This window comes from Rhinopithecus roxellana, chromosome 21, assembly GCF_007565055.1.
Source record: "Rhinopithecus roxellana isolate Shanxi Qingling chromosome 21, ASM756505v1, whole genome shotgun sequence".
Lineage (NCBI taxonomy): Eukaryota > Metazoa > Chordata > Mammalia > Primates > Cercopithecidae > Rhinopithecus > Rhinopithecus roxellana.
The window spans coordinates 63041004-63059724 of NC_044569.1; the positions used below are offsets into that span (position 1 = coordinate 63041004).

Sequence of the window (18721 nt, forward strand, 5' to 3'; positions counted from 1 at the left end):
ACAGTTGTTTTATGGAAAGCCTTTATAATTCTGTCAAGATGGTCAGTAGACTTTGATTTGTTTTTCTCTAAGTAGGACTGTTATGATTTAGAGGCTATTGATTTTCATTAGGGGAAACGTTAGTTTCTTTATTAAATAGGGAACCAGTGTTTTCACAGGTCAGAGGAGGCAGACCTTGGCTGGATTTAGGCATGTGTCTTCCTGTTTCAGAATTATTTAAAGTTGGGATTCAATGGTTAGGCTGTGCCTGTGCCTTTAACAGTGACATTCTCTAATTGGAAATTGGGAAACCAACAATTTTTTTTATTGTGAAGAAGAATTTTGTTACAAAGTATGAGAAGTATGATTAAGGGGTGAATAGGTTTTTCTTACGTTTTTCTTTTGACTTTATAACTTTTGACTTCTGCCAACAAAGATGAAATAGCTTTTTATGATTCTCAGAGGCTTTGGGTAGGAAAGGAAATGTTTTGTCTCTGTGTCATGGGAGAAAATAAAGTGATCATGTGACAGACCTGAGTTCTTTGAATTTCCTTTTTTGTAAACAGTTCTAATTCCCTCAGATATTGTTGATGTCTTCGGGTGAAAGAACATTATACATTAAGCACAAATGCTTGTTAGTGAATTGTAGGTCATTTATATAGGGTTTACTTTTAAATTAAACGTCAATTGGCCAGGCGCGGTGGCTCACGCCTGTAATCCCAGCACTCTGGGAGGCCACAGCAGGCAGATCACGAGGTCAGGAGTTCGAGACCAGCCTGGCCAACATGGTGAAACCCTGTCTCTATTAAAAATACAAAAATTAGCCAGATGTGGTGGCAGGCGCCTGTAATCCCGGCTACTCGGGAGGCTGAAACAGGAGAATTGCTTGAACTCGGGAGGTGGAGGTTGCAGTGAGCAGAGATTGTGCCACTGCACTCCGGCCTAGGTGACAAAGCAAGACTCCGTCTTGGAAAAAATAAATAAATAAATAAATAAATAAATAAATAAATAAATAAATAAATAAAAAGACTATTATTGCCTTTGAAGGGAGATGTATTTTATAGGGCATAAGTGAAAGACATTGTTAAAATAACTAAAGCTAATTCTGTTTGAAAATCAAACTGTTGAGGGAAAGGGAAGCTAAAATGAGATCGTTCTATTTTATCTTTTAAAAGAGGACTGAGATTTATTTTTGTAATGTTTTTAAGCAAAAGAATCTATTTTTAAGACAGTAGTACTTAGGAATTGGGGTGGAAAGTGAAGCAAACTTTCAGGCATAAACATTCCTCTTTGTATTCAATATAACTGAGAAATGAAGTGGGAGTTACACATTTTTTTCCCCTCCAAGTGGAATGGAACTCTTGCTCTTGCCTTCCAGAATGTGGGAAGGAAAAGGGTAATAGGACAATGTGATTGTGGGCATGAAAAACATTCCTATAAACCAAAAAAGAAGTGTGAAGTTACAGGGAGTCGTATCCATTCCATTAGTTATACAACCTCAGACAGGGGAGTCCTCCCGCCACAGTGATCTCGGGTTTCAGATGGCACCATGCGCTTTCAGGTGGCTAGTGCGCTCAAAAACGCCCATTATGCATTTTCAGCTTATAGTCGACCTTCCTGCAGGTGAACTAGGATGGCTGACTCACTTTTTTTTTTTTTTTTTTTTTGAGGCGGAGTCTCGCTCTGTCGCCCGGACTGGAGTGCTGTGGCCGGATCTCAGCTCACTGCAAGCTCCGCCTCTCGGGTTTACGCCATTCTCCTGCCTCAGCCTCCCGAGTAGCTGGGACTACAGGAGCCCGCTACCTCGCCCGGCTAGTTTTTGTATTTTTAGTAGAGACGGGGTTTCACTGTGTTAGCCAGGATGGTCTCAATCTCCTGACCTTGTGATCCGCCCGTCTCGGCCTCCCAAAGTGCTGGGATTACAGGCTTGAGCCACCGCGCCCGGCCGGCTGACTCACTTTTTAAAACTACCATCAATTCACTCTGACCTCTTACCACGTGCCACTGCTTCACGCTGGGCTTCCCCCCATCCTCCAAGAGAAGAGTGTAAACTTTAGGTGCAGTAGAGGGATGGGGACAGGGTGAGGCTGGATCACTGTGGAGAAGGAGTTGCTTCTCAACCCCTTGGGGGGTTTGCAGGCATGGGAGTTCCTCTCTGGGGCCTTCTAGACCTTAACTCTGCTTTAGCTGGGCAGATAGGAAAAGATAGGGGTGGTGTGGAGGGCAACAAGTTTAGCATGAATTCTGTGATTCAGTACAGCCGCTGTGCACGCGTTTGTAACTCAGGAGGTTCCTGTGCGTATAACAGCAGAAAAAGGTGCGAAGAGCCATACTAACCTTCCCAGGGTTCCTGAGAATACCAGACAGTCGCACTGCCGACCACTCAAGTTTGGTTTCACGTGGCGACCTTTCCTCATTCTTGTGGTTGTATGTTCTGGGCCTCCCACCCACTGAGTATTTGAATTATCTCTTATCTTCTTTTTGTTCCTGAACCGACTGCCCTCTGGGATGAACAGTGTGTAACTGTATAAAGTCTTTTGCTCACCAAAGTCATAAAGAGAGGGCAAATGACATAAATCCTGTGAAGCTCGAAAGAAAAGGTGGAGGGACTAGGGCAAAGCCCCGCTACCATGGGGTCTTCCAGAGCCTGAGCCCAAGCTTTGCATCAGTTAAAAATCTTCTTTTCAGGCCCTTTCAACCCTGGTGGGGTAGGGGGTGGTGTCTTGAGTTTTCTAATAACAGTGACCTCCAACTTTAGATCAACATGGTTGGTAAAGACAGATCACAGGAATACTCTGCTAATGGCAGTTTTATTGTGAGTATTCCATTGACGACACCAGGGTGATGGATAGAAATAAGAGTGGTGACATTCAGGGATTATTTCTAAGTGGGTGGATTCTTTTATGGATATAGTGCCTGACAGATGGCTTTTTCATTCCCCACATTTTGCAGTTTAAATGTTCAATTTCATTTAAAAAACAAAATCATAATCACAGACTTTCCTACTGGGTCTGACTTCTCATAGATATTTGTACTTCAGTATCCCTTTAGAGATGTTAATGTTTTATATCCTGTGTTCTTTTTGCATTGGTGGTAGTTTGGTGCTGGGTGGATGTTATTCCCCCTCTGTTTCCGCAGGCGCCCCTCTGAGAGAAGAGTGGTCACAGAGTGTTTTCTCTAGGCTGAGTAAGCCATCGAAAGAAAAGCACGTGTGACTTCTTCAGCTGGTATTAACTGAGACAGGTGTGAATAGAAGCAGATTTATTCTTCAGCTCCCATCGAACCCTAAGCGTTGATTTTGCCTTCAACAGTAGTTTTTCCTAACCAAATTCTTCACAGTGTTTGATGTGTCCCCAGAGTGAGTTAATATGCTGAAGGTCTTAGCTGTTGATAGATTTGTGGTGTATATGAGTTTTCTCAGGCAGGTATATTCTCACTGAGTAGAAATTCTCTCTTGACCCTGGAATAGTTATTTTTATTAGGAATGTGTGATGTTTTCTAGATTGTACAAGAAAAAAAAAATCAAGTGCTTCAGTAAGATGTGGAAGGAGACAACGTGTCAGGGATCACTAAAACAGATTTGAAGGAAGGATAATAACACAGTTATTATAATACTGAAGAACAGAGTCTGTCAAGGAACACGCATCTAAATTGGCTAGGTGAATTCTTCCACTGAAAGTTGCCTAAAGTCAGCTGCTACCCTCTTCCCTTCCGACTGACTGCTGCTTGCCTCATTCCTCTTTCTCTTCTCTCGCTCTCTCCTCTTCCCTCTTTCCTTTCCTTCTCTCCCTGGCTGTTTGCCTCCACTGCAGAAGGCAGAGTGAGGATCCAAGAGATCCTCTCACTTCCTGAGGGCCCCAGAGCTAGTGAGTGTCAGAGCTGGGTCCAGCCCTGTTCTTCTGTTATAAACCCAGTGCCTGTCTTGGTGTTGCATTGATTATTTGACATTTATGCTAGAACCCGTCTTGGTATTGCGTTAATTATTTGACATTTGTGCTAGAAAGATGAGTGACACTTTGCCTGTCCTCAGGCAGCTTACAGGCCAGTCTGTAAGAGGAGACAAGTACACACAGACTGGAGTAGAGACCAGGAAACAGTAGAGTCCCAGGACAGAAGGCTGGGGGTCCAGGGAGCAGAACATACCCCCTGCAGTGGAGGCTTTATTTCCCCCTGACAGTCACTTGTCCTCTGCAGGTGAGGGGACGGGCCCCTTTTAAAGACCCTCAAGCACTGCATGTATTCATATATCCTTCATGTTTAGTAATGGCTGTGACCAGCCATTTTTCTAAAACTCTCCATCCTCCTATCATCTGAGAGTGTTTCTTTTTTAACAAACATAATAGGGAAAATTAGGGTTAAATAAAAATGGACGGAATCAGCTCCTTAGGGTTTTTTTTTTTTTAAAAAGTCCCAAGTGGAATTTATTAGCAGGTATCCTGCGGTGGGTGTGGATGCTCGTTTCTTTTTTTTTTCTGTGGATGAATATTGAAATCTGTAATTGGCTTTTTTGATTGTAGCATGTTTCTTTTAATAAAGTATCCCAAATCTGATGGTGACGATGATAGTGATAATTTTGCTAGCGGAATTAAATACTGTCAAGATCAAAATATGTTGGAAGTAGCTTTTTATGAAAATGACACATTTTCTAGTTGCTATACCAGAACCTGTTTTTCTAGGCTACAGCAGTTTCCGTCAACTTCATTCTTGTTAGCTGGGAGGAGCCATGCTGGTAACGCCGTACAGCAGTATGAAGGGATCACTTTTGAAGCTAAAATTATCTAGGTCTTACATGTATTTTCTCGTTGTTTGTCCATTTGGACTCAGAGTTTTGTAGTTACCGTAAATGCAGTTACCTCCTTGCTCTTTCTTGGTAATCGTTGTTACGTTAGTGCGAATTGTATAGGGGTTTTATCTCATCGCGAGGAAATACCAATTACTGATGGAACTATTTTCTGCTCATTTAACAGAACATCTGCTCAAATTCATGACCATGGGGGATATGAAGACCCCAGACTTTGATGACCTCCTGGCAGCATTTGACATCCCAGATATGGTCGATCCTAAAGCAGCTATTGAGTCTGGACACGATGACCATGAAAGCCACATGAAACAGAACGCTCACGGAGAGGATGACTCCCACGCACCATCATCTTCTGACGTGGGTGTCAGCGTTATCGTCAAGAATGTTCGGAACATCGACTCGTCCGAGGGCGGGGAGAAAGACGGCCACAACCCCACCGGCAATGGCCTCCATAATGGGTTTCTCACAGCGTCCTCCCTGGACAGTTACAGTAAAGATGGAGCGAAGTCCTTGAAAGGAGATGTGCCTGCCTCTGAGGTGGCTCTGAAAGACTCGACGTTCAGCCAGTTTAGCCCGATCTCCAGTGCTGAAGAGTTTGACGACGATGAGAAGATCGAGGTAGATGACCCTCCTGACAAGGAGGATGTGCGATCAAGCTTCAGGTCGAACGTGTTGACAGGGTCGGCTCCCCAGCAGGACTACGATAAGCTGAAGGCACTGGGAGGGGAAAACTCCAGCAAAACGGGACTCTCCACGTCAGGCAATATGGAGAAAAACAAAGTTGTTAAGAGAGAAGCAGAAGCCAATTCTATAAACCTGAGCGTTTATGAACCTTTTAAAGTCAGAAAAGCAGAGGATAAATTGAAGGAAAACACTGACAAGGTGCTGGAAAACAGAGTCCTGGATGGGAAGCCGAGCTCCGAGAAGAACGACACTGGCCTTCCCGGCGTTGTGCCATCAAAGACAAAGTCGTCCTCCAAGCTCTCGTCCTGCATCGCTGCCATCGCAGCTCTTAGCGCTAAAAAGGCGGCTTCAGACTCCTGCAAAGAACCAGTGGCCAATTCGAGGGAATCCTCCCCATTACCAAAAGAAGTAAACGACAGTCCGAGAGCCGCCGACAAGTCTCCTGAATCCCAGAATCTGATCGACGGGACCAAAAAACCATCCCTAAAGCAACCGGATAGTCCCAGAAGCATCTCAAGTGAGAACAGCAGCAAGGGATCCCCGTCCTCTCCTGCAGGGTCCACACCAGCAATCCCCAAAGTCCGCATAAAAACCATTAAGACATCTTCTGGGGAAATCAAGAGAACAGTGACCAGGGTACTGCCGGAAGTGGATCTTGACTCTGGGAAGAAACCTTCCGAGCAGACAGCATCCGTGATGGCCTCTGTGACATCCCTTCTGTCATCTTCAGCATCAGCCGCCGTCCTTTCCTCTCCCCCCAGGGCGCCTCTCCAGTCCGCGGTCGTGACCAATGCAGTTTCCCCTGCAGAGCTCACCCCTAAACAGGTCACAATCAAGCCTGTGGCTACTGCTTTCCTCCCAGTGTCTGCTGTGAAGACGGCAGGATCTCAAGTCATTAATTTGAAGCTCGCTAACAACACCACGGTGAAAGCCACGGTCATATCTGCTGCCTCTGTCCAGAGCGCCAGCAGCGCCATCATTAAAGCCGCCAATGCCATCCAGCAGCAAACTGTCGTGGTGCCGGCATCCAGCCTGGCCAACGCCAAACTCGTGCCAAAGACTGTGCACCTTGCCAACCTTAACCTTTTGCCTCAGGGTGCCCAGGCCACCTCTGAACTCCGCCAAGTGCTAACCAAACCTCAGCAACAAATAAAGCAGGCAATAATCAATGCAGCAGCCTCGCAACCCCCCAAAAAGGTGTCTCGAGTCCAGGTGGTGTCGTCCTTGCAGAGTTCTGTGGTGGAAGCTTTCAACAAGGTGCTGAGCAGTGTCAATCCAGTCCCTGTTTACATCCCAAACCTCAGTCCTCCCGCCAATGCAGGGATCACGTTACCGACGCGTGGGTACAAGTGCTTGGAGTGTGGGGACTCCTTTGCACTTGAAAAGAGTCTCACCCAGCACTACGACAGACGGAGCGTGCGCATCGAAGTAACGTGCAACCATTGTACAAAGAACCTCGTTTTTTACAACAAATGCAGCCTCCTTTCCCATGCCCGTGGGCATAAGGAGAAAGGGGTGGTAATGCAATGCTCCCACTTAATTTTAAAGCCAGTCCCAGCAGATCAAATGATAGTTTCTCCATCAAGCAATACTTCCACTTCAACTTCCACTCTTCAGAGCCCTGTGGGAGCTGGCACACACACTGTCACAAAAATTCAGTCTGGCATAACTGGGACAGTCATATCGGCTCCTTCAAGCACTCCCATCACCCCAGCCATGCCCCTAGATGAAGACCCCTCCAAACTGTGTAGACATAGTCTAAAATGTTTGGAGTGTAATGAAGTCTTCCAGGACGAGACGTCACTGGCTACACATTTCCAGCAGGCTGCAGATACGAGTGGACAAGTAGAGTATCATTTAAATTTTCGTGTTTCAGTGATGAGTCTGTAAGCATGAGTGCTTGATAAGATGCCCTTGATTTTAGGGTGGGAACGCAGTGAAATGGATGGGTGTGTGTGTGTGCGTGCATGCCTGTGCAGCCAGGCACATGATCCAGTAAGGATTGTTTTCATAGAATAGAAACAATTAGCTGGGGATGTGGTGGTGGCGGCAGTGGTGGAGGTGGTAGCAGGAGCGGTAGTGGCGGTGGTGGTTGTGGCAGCAGTGGCATGTGCCTATTGCCCCAGCTGTACTCGGGAGGCTGAGATGGGAAGATTGCTTGAGTCCAGGAGTTCGAAGCTGCGGTGAGCTGTGATTGAGCCACTGCACTATAGCCTGGCATTGGGGTGAGATCATATCTATTAAAAAAAAGAATAGAAACAACGTTGAAACATTTATCTTATTTTAATAAAATAGTTTTTTGGGGGAAGATAATATATGTGTACTAATTGAGTTGTGGAACTTTAGATTTTGGTAATCGTTTGGTCATTGGAATGTCTATTGAAAGTCTGAAATTTAGCTGATTATGGTGTCATACTGTTGTATTAGGTGTTTGAGCCAGGCTTCATCATCAGAGTTCCTGAGTTAGTGACAATTTTGATATTTAGAAAAATACTTACTGTTATTTATCTGCTGGCAGCTGTACTGAGCTTACTGTTGTTATTTATAATGCTGATCTTTCTTTTATAGTTGAATGCATTTATCAGTACCCACTTCTATGGCATGTCTGCTTACTTAAGATGGTGGTCCAGAAGTGTGTTCAGTAATATCCTTCACTGCAATGAATTTAAGCCACAAATGGCAAACCCACCTCCAATTAAACAGAATACCTTTGTATGTGTTTGCAGCTTTTGTTTTGCAGCGAAGTGCAGGTCGATGTTGGTGAATTACATTTCACAGTGGGCATCAGCCAGCCTTTTATCTCCATCACTTGCTACTTCATGAGGCAACTTTTAGCTAATAGAGAAATGTATTTATCATAAATTTATAATACTGTTATTTGGAAGTAATTAGACGTTGAATGAAATAAATTGGAGTTAGACCATGTGATGTAATGTCCAAACCAGAAAACTTGTGAAATTTGACTGGGCACAGTGGCTTACGCCTGTAATCCCAGCACTTTGGGAGGCCGAGACAGGTGAATTGCCTGAGCTTGGGAGTTCGAGACCAGCCTGGGCAACATGGCAAAACCTCGTCTCTACCAAAAATACCAAACATTAGCTGGGCTTGGTAGCGCGTGCCTGTGGTCCCAGCTACTTGGGAGGCTGAGGTGGAAAGATCACTTGAGCCTGGGAGGTGGAGGTTGCAGTGAGCTGAGATCATACCATGGTACTCCAGCCTCAGAGCCTCAGGTGACAGAGCAAGACCCTGTCTCCAAAAAAAAAAAAAAAAAAAAACAAAACAAAAAAAACCAAAAAAACCCAAAAACCACTTGTGAAATTCAAAGCGAGCACTAGTTTGAGCTAGTATACTCTGCCCCTCAAACATCTCTTTATAAAGATTTAGCAGTAAACTGGGCTTTCCTTTTTTCCCCCTCCAATAGTTTGTTAATTAGGATGTTTGTGCTGCAGTTCAGAAGTTTGATACTATCTTGGTGATTAGTTCCTCAAGGGTAATTACTGGTTTAAGTTCTTTGTAGCATTTCGAGTTTGGGGAACAAAAGATCAAGAATACTCCGGTAATTTTTTTTCTCTGATTTTTCAGTTTAGTGGAAATGGAAGCAATAAAGAGTTTTGACAGCATTCTTGCAGGTTTGAATGTTAAATGTTTCATTGACTCCAGCAGTAAAATGCTCAAAAAACAGGAAAGCAGCGACTTAGTTCAAGAAGGCTGTGATGGCTCCAGCTGTTAACCTAGCCCGGTGACAATGCCTGGGTTCTGTCTCCATGGATGTCCTCCCATCTTGACACCACTTCATCAAAAGGATAATATTTCTTTTCATCCTAACAGGATGCAGTAAAAAAAGGGGAAAACGCCAAAAAGCTCTTTCTTCATTTCTGTTTTCCTCTTGTCTCGTGTCTGTCTGCTGCTGGGCTGTGTAGAGTGGTCGACTGTGTCCTGGTTTAGGAGGGTTCTCACTATGAGCTGTGTGCTCTGTATCTGGCCTTTGGAGCTACCCTCAGATGTGTATCTGAGATCTCCTTCTCTGAGAGCAAGGAAGGGCATGGGCAGGTGGGTAGGATTTCCTTCTTCCCTGTGTTTCCCTAGTTTTTGTTCTTTATTAACCTTTTAGGCTCAGCAGCCAAGCTAGGGTGAAATGGGTGAAGCTCTGTCCCGGGAGGAGAGATTAACATCTTTTCTTTTGTGTGTGTTTGGCATCACTTTTGTGTCTTGCTGGGATGAGTAAAATAACGCAGGTCACCTATTTCACGTGGAATCCCAAGGAGTGAATTGGGGCAAAATGTACATTTAACTCTCAGGCCAGATACACACAAGCAAAACACTCACCTCCTGTTCTGTGTCCTTTTTGCAGCCATCCCCTCATCTATGTAGGCCGCTGAGCTCACCACAGAAGGGCATTGGTTTGTAGTGAGCTTCAGCCCACTGCATAGCCAACGCACTGCAGGACCAGCTGTGTGAAAAGGCCCCATAACACGCTGTCCTCCTGTTCCTCGTTTCCCCTTTCTCACTGGATCCAGAATGCCTCTCCACAGCTTCCCATTTTCCCAGACACAGCCAGACTGTGTCACTCAGACCCAGGCGGGGAGTGTGGCTTCTGCCTCAGTAGGAGTAGCTGCTGTGTCTTCGGCATTCATGGTTTAACCCAACCTGGAGTCTCTTCCTCGGTTCTAGGGGCTCAGTAGGATGCCTGTGGCTGTTGCCATCCTAGCCTCCACATGTGACCATGGGGGTTCTCGCCCATTACTGTTGCCCGGGGTGCCATCCAGCAGCCATGGGAGCAGGAGGTGGGGGCTGCAGTAAGACAGGGAGAAAAGAAAAGAGAAAGTAGCCTTTGTTTCATCCTTCTCACTTGCCAGTCACATGACTGTCGGCCAGTTTATAGTTTGTTCAACTCGATTGGGAAAACATCTACCCACAGAACTTGGTTTCTGTCTGAGGGTGGCACTTAAAACGCACATGACCGCTTACAAATCTAGAAATGGACCCAGGGGAGCCTGAGGTACCGGTGGCTGTGCCGAGCCCCTCCTTTCCTCTGTTGTCCAACACGTTCCATATATATTTTTTTGAGATGGAGTCTCACTCTGTTGCCCAGGCTGGAGTGCAGTGGCATAATCTCGGCTCATGGCAACCTCTGCCTCCTGGGTTCAAGTGATTCTCCTGCCTCAGCCTCCAGAGCAGCCAGGATTACAGGCACACACCATCATACCCAGCTAATTTTTGTATTTTTAGTAGAGACGGAGTTTCACCATGTTGGCCAGGCTGGTCTTGAACTCCTGACCTCAAGTGATCCACCCGCCTCAGCCTCCCAAAGTGCTGGGATTATAGATGTGATCCACCCTGTCTGGCCAGTATTCCATGTATTTAACACTTTAACTTTCCATTTCCCCATTGACCTCCACATTCTTGGTAGCTCATGGGTGAATTGGAAGAGTGTACCAGCCCACATTGTAACAGCTTTTCTGTGCTCACACCCTGGCCTGTGCTTTCTGGGGTAGGAACCCAGTACAATTTAAGCCTGTGCCTGCGACTCTGAGGCAGGGTGCCCTGGGTCTGCACATTAGTGTCTAGTTAGTCTAGTCTCGTCACCTGAAGTGGATTCCTGAACCGACCCTGCTGCCACTGTTCATGGTTCAGAAAGTGTAAGGGGTGTGGCCTCTGGGGTCCTTGCTAGATTGGCAGGTCCATCACTCTTCACTCAATGCCTTTCAGCTCCTTGGTTTACCAGGTCTGGAGAAAGGTACTACTTTGGCAGAGGGACTTCCTTCCCTTTTTCTTTTGAGATAATTATAGATCCATGTAAGAAATAGTACAGAGACAACTTGTATACCCTTCATCCAGTTCCCCACAATGGTAACATCTCACAAAACTATAGAACAGTATCACAACTGGGAAATGGGCATTGACTCAGTCAAGATAACAGAACTTTTCCAGCACTACAAGGATTTCATATTGCTCATTTATAGCCACCCACACCCTCTCCTCACTCCTCAACCCTGGCAACCACTAAGCTGTTTTTCATTTCTATAATTTTGTCATTTCAGGAATGTTATATAGATGGAATAATATCATATATAACTCCTTAGGATTGACTTTTTTTCCACTCAGCATTTTCCCCTGATTGTTGCGTATATCAATAGTATACTTTCCTTTTTATTGCTGAGTAGATTCTGTTGTATGGTTTACCATAGTTCATTTAACCATTCACTTGTTGAAAGACATCTGCATTGGATCCAGTTGGGGGCTATGATGGATAAAGCTATTATTAACATTGTGTACTGGTTTTTGTGTGGACATAAGTTTTTATTTCTCTGGGATAAATGCCTATTTATCAGCAGAATATAATTGCTGGCTTATGTGGTATTTGCATGTTTAGATTCTTAAACTGTTTTGCAGAGTAGATGTACTATTTTATATTCCCAGGAGCAGCACACAGGGGATCCAGTTTCTCTGCATCCTCCAGCATTTGGTGGTGGTACCATTTTTTAATTTTAGCCATTTTGATAGGTGTGTGGTATTATTTTATTGTAGTTTCAGTTTGTGTTTCCCTAGTGGCTAACGATGTTGAACACCTTTTCATGGGTTTAATTTGCCATCTGTTTTTCCTTTTTGGTGAAATGGCTCTTCATATCTTTTGCCCATTTCTAATTAGGTTGTTTGCTTTTACAACAAACCATTGAGTTTGACAAGCTCTTGATAGAGCCTAGATACTAGTCTTTTGTTGGCTATGTGGTTGCAAGTGTTTTCGCCTAGTCTGTAACTTGTCTTTTCATCCTCTTAACAGGTCTTTAGCAGAGCAAAAGTTTGTAATTTTCATGAAGTCAAGTGTATCAGTTTTCCATTTTATGACCCCTGCTTTTGGTGTCAGGTCTAAGGCATAGCTCTCCCGTGTTTTTTTCCTTAACGCTTTATGATTCTGTGATTTACATTTAAGTCTGTGACTCATTTTGAGTTGATGTTTGTATCAGGTGTGAGATTTAGGTGGCGGGTCATTTTTTCCCCCATACATGGCCATTTGTTGAAGATGCTGTCATCTTCCAATGAATTGCTTTTGCCCCTTTGTCAAGTATCATTCAGCCATTTGTGTGGGGATGTTTCTGAGTTCTCTATTCTGTTCCATTGATCTGTGTGTCTGTCCCTCTACCAGTATCTACAGTCTGAGTACTGTAGGTAGTCTTCGAATCTGGTAGATGGATGCCTCCAATTTATTTTTCTTTCCCAAAATTGTTTTCACTAATCTAGTTTTTGCCTTTTCATATGTTGTCTATTTCTGTAAAACAACTTGCTGGGATTTTGATAGGAATTGCATTAAACCTACATATCAGTTTGGGGGAGAATTGACATCTTTACTATATTGAGCCTTTCAGTCCATAAACATGAGCACAGATTCTTCATTTATTTATACTGATAAGAACAGATACTATACTTGTTCTTAGCCAAAAGGCCGAGAAGTGATTCTTCATTTATTTATATCTTTGATTCTTTGTTTTGTAGTTTTCTTTTCTTTTTTTTTTTTGAGATGGCGTTTCACTCTTGTTGCTCAGGCTGGAGTGCAGTGGCGCAAACTCAGCTCACGGCAACCTCCGTCTCCCGGGTTCAAGCGATTATCCTGCCTTAGCCTCCCAAGTAGCTGGGATTACAGGCATGTGCCACCATGCCCGGCTAATTTTGTACTTTTAGTAGAGACGGGGTTGAGACGGGGTTTCTCCATGTTGGTCAGGCTGATCTCGAACTCCTGACCTCAGGTGATTCGCCCCCCTCAGCCTCCCCAAGTGCAGGGATTACAGGCGTGAGCCGCTGCGCCAGCCTTGTAGTTTTCATCATATAAGTCCTGTGCATGTTTTGTTAGATTTATTTTTTCAAACAATCATAAGTGGTATCATATTTTTTTGGTGAGGACATATTCATCACTAATATATATAGAGACAAATAATTTTTATATATTGTGTATCCTTTGACTCTGTTGAACTCAGTTATTGGTTTCAAGGTTTTTTTGGGTAGATTATATTGATTTTTCAGATATCAAAATAGCCTTGCATTTCTGAAATGAATCCCACTTGGTCAAGCTGCATATTTCTTTTTATTTATTTTGAATTATAATTGCTGCTATTTTGTTAAGAAGTTCTGCATCTATATGCATGTAGATTTCCTTTTTGTTCTGTTCTTGTCCGGTTTGAGATAGGTTGATACTCACTTTTTAAAGAATTGGGAAGTATTCCCTCTTCAATTTTTCTGGAAGAGAGTGTGTATAATTGGTGTTAGTTTTTCTTTGTTTGGTAGAATTCTTTGTTTGGTAGAATTCTCCAGTGAAACCATCTGGACCTGGAGATTTCTTTTTTAGGGTTTAAAAAAAAAAATACCTGCTGGGCTGGTGGTGGGGGAATTGGCAGAGATGAAAATTCCCCTTCACTACTGGCCTTCTCTGACACCCACCATCTGGGTAGGGGCGTTGGAACAGACAGCTTGTTAGAGTCTCAGGAGGGTTGAAGTCTTGACTCCACCTCAACTTGGCACAGATTAGGGTGGGGCCACAGTGTTCTCTGTAGGATTTGGCTGGAGGAGAGCAGTCTTCATTTAAAAGTTTTCTGTTTTCCTAGGCACCCCTTTCTTGGTCATCGGCTACAGAGCACAGGCTTTTCTTGGGGCTATTTTTTTTGTCTCTACCCATTGGCATTTTGGGTTGCTAGCTTCTTCAGCTCCAAATCTGGGACATATGAGGCAAAGAGAAACCTAGGGAACTGACTGCTCTGTCATTCGTAGGGTCTTGAGGTCCCTAGCTAATCTTTCACTCCACCTTTCAGAGTCCTTTTACGTTTATTTTATATATAATGTTCAGGGTTTTGAGTTGTACTTAATGGGAAGAATAGGGAAAGTGACTTTTATTCCATTTTCCTGAAAGTGGACGTTTTACTCCATTTTTTAAAAAAGATCCTAATGTAGCTGTCCTGTCTTCAAGGAGAGATTCTGTAATTGCATTATTGTGCTCTGCCAGAGACTTTCAGACCCCAATCTCAGTTGTTTTTGCAATTAGGCTTCCTGGGAGGGTGACTTTCCATTTGACTTCCTGGGATTTCTGTTGTCTCTGAATTGAAGACATTTTCTCCGCCCAGTGTAAATTTCCTTTCTTAGCCCGGTCTTTAAAAGCAGTTAGGAGTGAGAATTGCTTCTTTTTCCTTTCACATCTGGTGAGCTGAGCCTCTTTTAAGACCTCAGCCTTTCTCTTAAGAACACACTTTTCTTGATTTAGCTCAGTCACTATCCCCTTTTTTAATCTTTCCTTTTATATTTTATTTTTTCCTTGGTATCATTTTGTATTTTGACCTCCGTTTATGTTTTGAACAGAGCCTGTCTCAGTTTCTCCAGGGTGCTTCTCTGCACCCAGCAAAGGGTCTGTCTGCCTGTGAGCACCAGCTGGGGCTGTTCCTCCTATGCCTCTCAGCATCTCCCCTTACGCATGCCTTTAGCCTTCTGAGACTGCCAGTATGCCATGGGTTAAAGGAAGGTTTGGGTGGCATTTGGTGCATTCTCCTTGCCAGTTGCTGCTCCTCCTCCGAGTGTTCCGTAGACAATCTATGCAGAACTAACAATTGCCAGAGAGACTCAAAAGCACTGCTTCCTTATTAACTGGCCTGTGCTCAGTGACCCCCAAGAGCAGGTCGCCGGTAAGAGCTGTGTTGGAATATATGGTTTTAACTTGAGGCTCTCTTTGCCATACGTTCCCAAAGCTGTCTTGGGATTTGATCACACTCTGGTACATGATCTGGACCAGGAACCGAAAGCCTGCTAGGCTGAGGTTAGACTGCCTGCATGCATCTGCTTACCCCTTGGAGGAGGCGGTGGCAGAGGGAGAGAGCCAGAAGGCTGAGGACCTTTGCGGGGATCACTACCTTCCAGGGAGCATGGAATCAAGCAGTACAATAAGAACAGAGTTCTGAGCAGTTGACTCTTTAGCCATTAAATCTGCCCCAGTTAGGGGTTTGTATTCTGATCTATCTGCTTAATAATCCCTGCTTTGGGGTACGTTGAGAAAAGGGAGTGGGCGAGAGACCAGAGGAGCTTTCCTCTTCTCTATAAAGTATTTAAGAGCTGAGGACTGTCGTTTGAATAATTGATAAATATCAATTTAATGTGTTGGGATGTCATTGCTTCAACTCCTCTTAAAACCATGTCTAAATTTAACCAACTACAGCCTGGAAATGCTTTCTGTAACCCCTTAATTTTAAAAACCTGTTTTCTTCTTGTGGAATTTGTATCAGCTGTAGAATCACAGAATGCTATAGGTCTTTTGACCAGCCCTTTTATTTTACAATTGAAAAAAGCAAATGCCCAACTGGTGGCAGAGCTGGGACTCAAGGCAAAGTTTCTGTATTGCTGGTTCATTCTTTCTGCTTGTCTAAGATGTCGAAGCATAGGCTCTTACAGCCGGAGGGACCATAGGAATCACGTAAGGATGGATTCTTGGGGTTACTTCCAAGTCACCTTCCGGAGTGTGGATAAAGGTGACATTTGCAGTGGTCCTTGTTTTCGGGAATTGCTGGTTCACTTTAGTTTCGGGAACTTTCTGGGCATCATTAATACAACATACTAACTGTATTCCCGGGAGCAGCCTCTGCTGGTTCTCATTTCTAGATCCGCTCTGCTCACACAGCTTCCTCTGGAAACCAGGGGGCTCACCTGAATTCCTCCCTTCCTCCGTCTCCCAAAATACCCTTATTAGTGAAGACTCGTGACCCTTGGTTTTTGGTCCTGCTCTTCTAAGTGTTTAATTTAAATTTTGGTCACGACTAGTCCTGTCCTAGTTTATATTTTAGTGTTATCAACTTTTAATTTACCCATATTCTTCGGTAATAAGCATCTAAGTAGATGATATGTGTTGGCCATATAGCTTTCTGTAAATTTGTTCATTTAACTGTCAACTCTTGTTAGGGATTTTTTGTGTAGCAGAATGATTTGAGGACAAAACCAGCACAGCCGTCTAGCTCTGTGAGTGAAGGGCATACAGAGCCAGCTCTGCTGTGTTTGCCTGGTATGACTTCCATTTAAGTGAGATCTGAAATGAAATGCTTTCTTTGTGTTCTCAGTCTGAAATTGGACAAAAGTGAAAGCCACAAAACAAACTGGTATACTTTATTATTTTTGGATAATTATACTGTAGACAGAAGATTATGGAACTGCTTTTAATGAGGTGAGAGTAATTTACTTAGCATCTGGGCTGACTGTTAAGCTGGCATTGTTTCTGCCTTTAGCTGCAGTGTTTCATGTTAGTGTAGGCTTTTGGTCTGTTTGAAATTTAAGCATAAGTATACAGCCATACTTAATTTCTCTAGCCTCTCTCACTGTTTCTCATGTACCTCTCCCAGGCTGTTTTCTGCCTAAAATATGAGCAAAAACACGTAGAATTATTTTTCTTATTACTCAGCTAATTCCTCATCTATAGAAAGAGGATGTCAAGCTTGAACACTCTCTGATTCCTTAACTGGCCAGAATGTACCAGGCTCCCCCTTCCCTGTAGCCTGCATTTGCATGCCATTGATCGATTTCAGTGCCAGGATTGGATAGCAAAGGCTCAATAAGAGTGCAGTCAGCCGGGTGCAGTGGCTGGTGCCTCTAATCCTAGCACTTTGGGAGGCCGAAGTGGGCGGATCACCTGAGCTCAGGAGTTCGAGATCAGCCTGGGCAACATGGTGAAACCCTGTCTCTACTAAAATGCAAAAAAATTAGCTGGGTGTGACAGTGTGTGCCTGTAGTCCCAGCTACTTGGAAGGCTGAGGCAGGAAAATTGCTTGAACCTGGGAGGCAGAGGTTGCAGTGAACTGAGATCGTGCTGTTGCACTCCAGCCTAAGCGACAGAGTGAGACTCTGTCTCTTAAAAAAAAATGAGTACAGTCATCTCTTAGTTTCCTCAGGTGTTGTTTCTAGGACCCCTTTCAGATACCAACATCTGAGAATGCTCAAGCCCCTGTTATAAAATGACACAGTATTTGCATAGAACCTAAGCACATCTGCCTGTGTCCTTTAAATCATCTCAAGATTACTTATAATATCTAATAGTGTAAATACTATGTAAATAGTTGTTATACTGTATTTTTTACTGTTGTATTGTTATTTTTTATTTTTTTCCCAAATATTTTTGATCTATGGTGGACTGAATACATAGATGCAGAACCTCAGGATACACAGAGTCCGTTGTAATTGCAAAGCGTGGAATGTGGGTACTTTTCAGCTTTATTTTCCTATAGCTTTCTAGTATTACCTGACTGTTGAAAAGTAATGTTTACTTTAAAAAGTAACAGTTCAACCGAGCACATAAGTCTGCCGTAGAATAGAAATGAACTGTTTATTACCTAAGTACTGAAAACATTTATCCATTTTTAGATGACATAAGTAAAATGTCAAGAGACACATAAAACCACTTAGGTGCCCTTTCTTATGCTTTCTTCTATTGAAAAGGCAGTTACCGTCACATTCAACTGCTTTATCCTCTACTAAGTAGCTTCAGCTTGTATAGTAGAGTGTTAGAATTTTAAGATATATTTTAATTTACTTGATTAAAAAAAGTAAGGAAAGTCAGTCATTACAGGCCCCAAAGAAATCCTTGTCTGCCCTCATGCTGAAATACATCCCCCCAAACCCAGAGGATGTTCATCATTTTCATGAATTCAAAGCATTCCAGAAAAGCTAATGGAAGATACTCCTTTGTGCTGTGAAAATGCATCACCACTATCATGGGAAGCAGGGATGACAAGTTTTCTATAACAGGAACAGTGAATACAACTTGAGGGAATACAGTTAAGCAAATGATGTCATATGAGTTTAAAACTATTGATACCATGCAAGCATCAAGGAGGAGGATGTCTCCAACCAAAATAGCTTGTTTTTTTCCTCAAAATGGAATGGAGCCGGCATGGTGGCTCATACCTGTAGTCCCAGCACTTTGAGAGGCTGAGGCAGGAGGATTGCTTGTGGCCAGGAGTTTGAGACCAGCCTGGACTATATGGTGAGACCCTGTCTGTGCAAAAAAAATACGAACATTGACTGAGTGTGGTGGCGTGTGCCTGTGGTCTCAGCTACTGGGGAGGCTGAGGAGTGAGGATCACTTGAGGCCAGGAGGTGGAATCTGCAGTGAGCTGTGATCATGCCACTGTACTCCAACCTGGGCAACAAAGTGAGAGCCTATCTCAAAACAAGAACAAAAACAAAACCCAAACAGAATGGAGTCAAGGAGTAGAGGAGGCAGGTAAATAAAGACAGAAATGCGGG

At 43.7% G+C, this 18721-nt stretch overlaps 1 protein-coding gene and 1 pseudogene across 13 annotated transcripts in view; one reads left to right on the forward strand and one right to left on the reverse strand.

Annotated features, from left to right (window-relative positions):
- ZNF532 (zinc finger protein 532) overlaps positions 1-18721 on the forward strand; it is a 129764-nt gene that overhangs the window by 54552 nt on the left and 56491 nt on the right. For 12 of the 13 annotated variants that reach the window (XM_030926052.1, XM_030926053.1, XM_030926055.1 and 9 more), the window contains one exon: positions 4947-7309. In XM_030926052.1, the coding sequence (XP_030781912.1) occupies positions 4964-7309 (2346 nt within the window). In that variant the 5' untranslated portion in view covers positions 4947-4963. Of the gene's footprint in view, positions 1-3587; positions 3639-4946; positions 7310-18721 lie in introns of those variants that run through there. The other variant, XM_030926051.1, reaches the window with a different exon arrangement.
- On the reverse strand, positions 12748-12917 carry LOC115895590 (annotated as a pseudogene).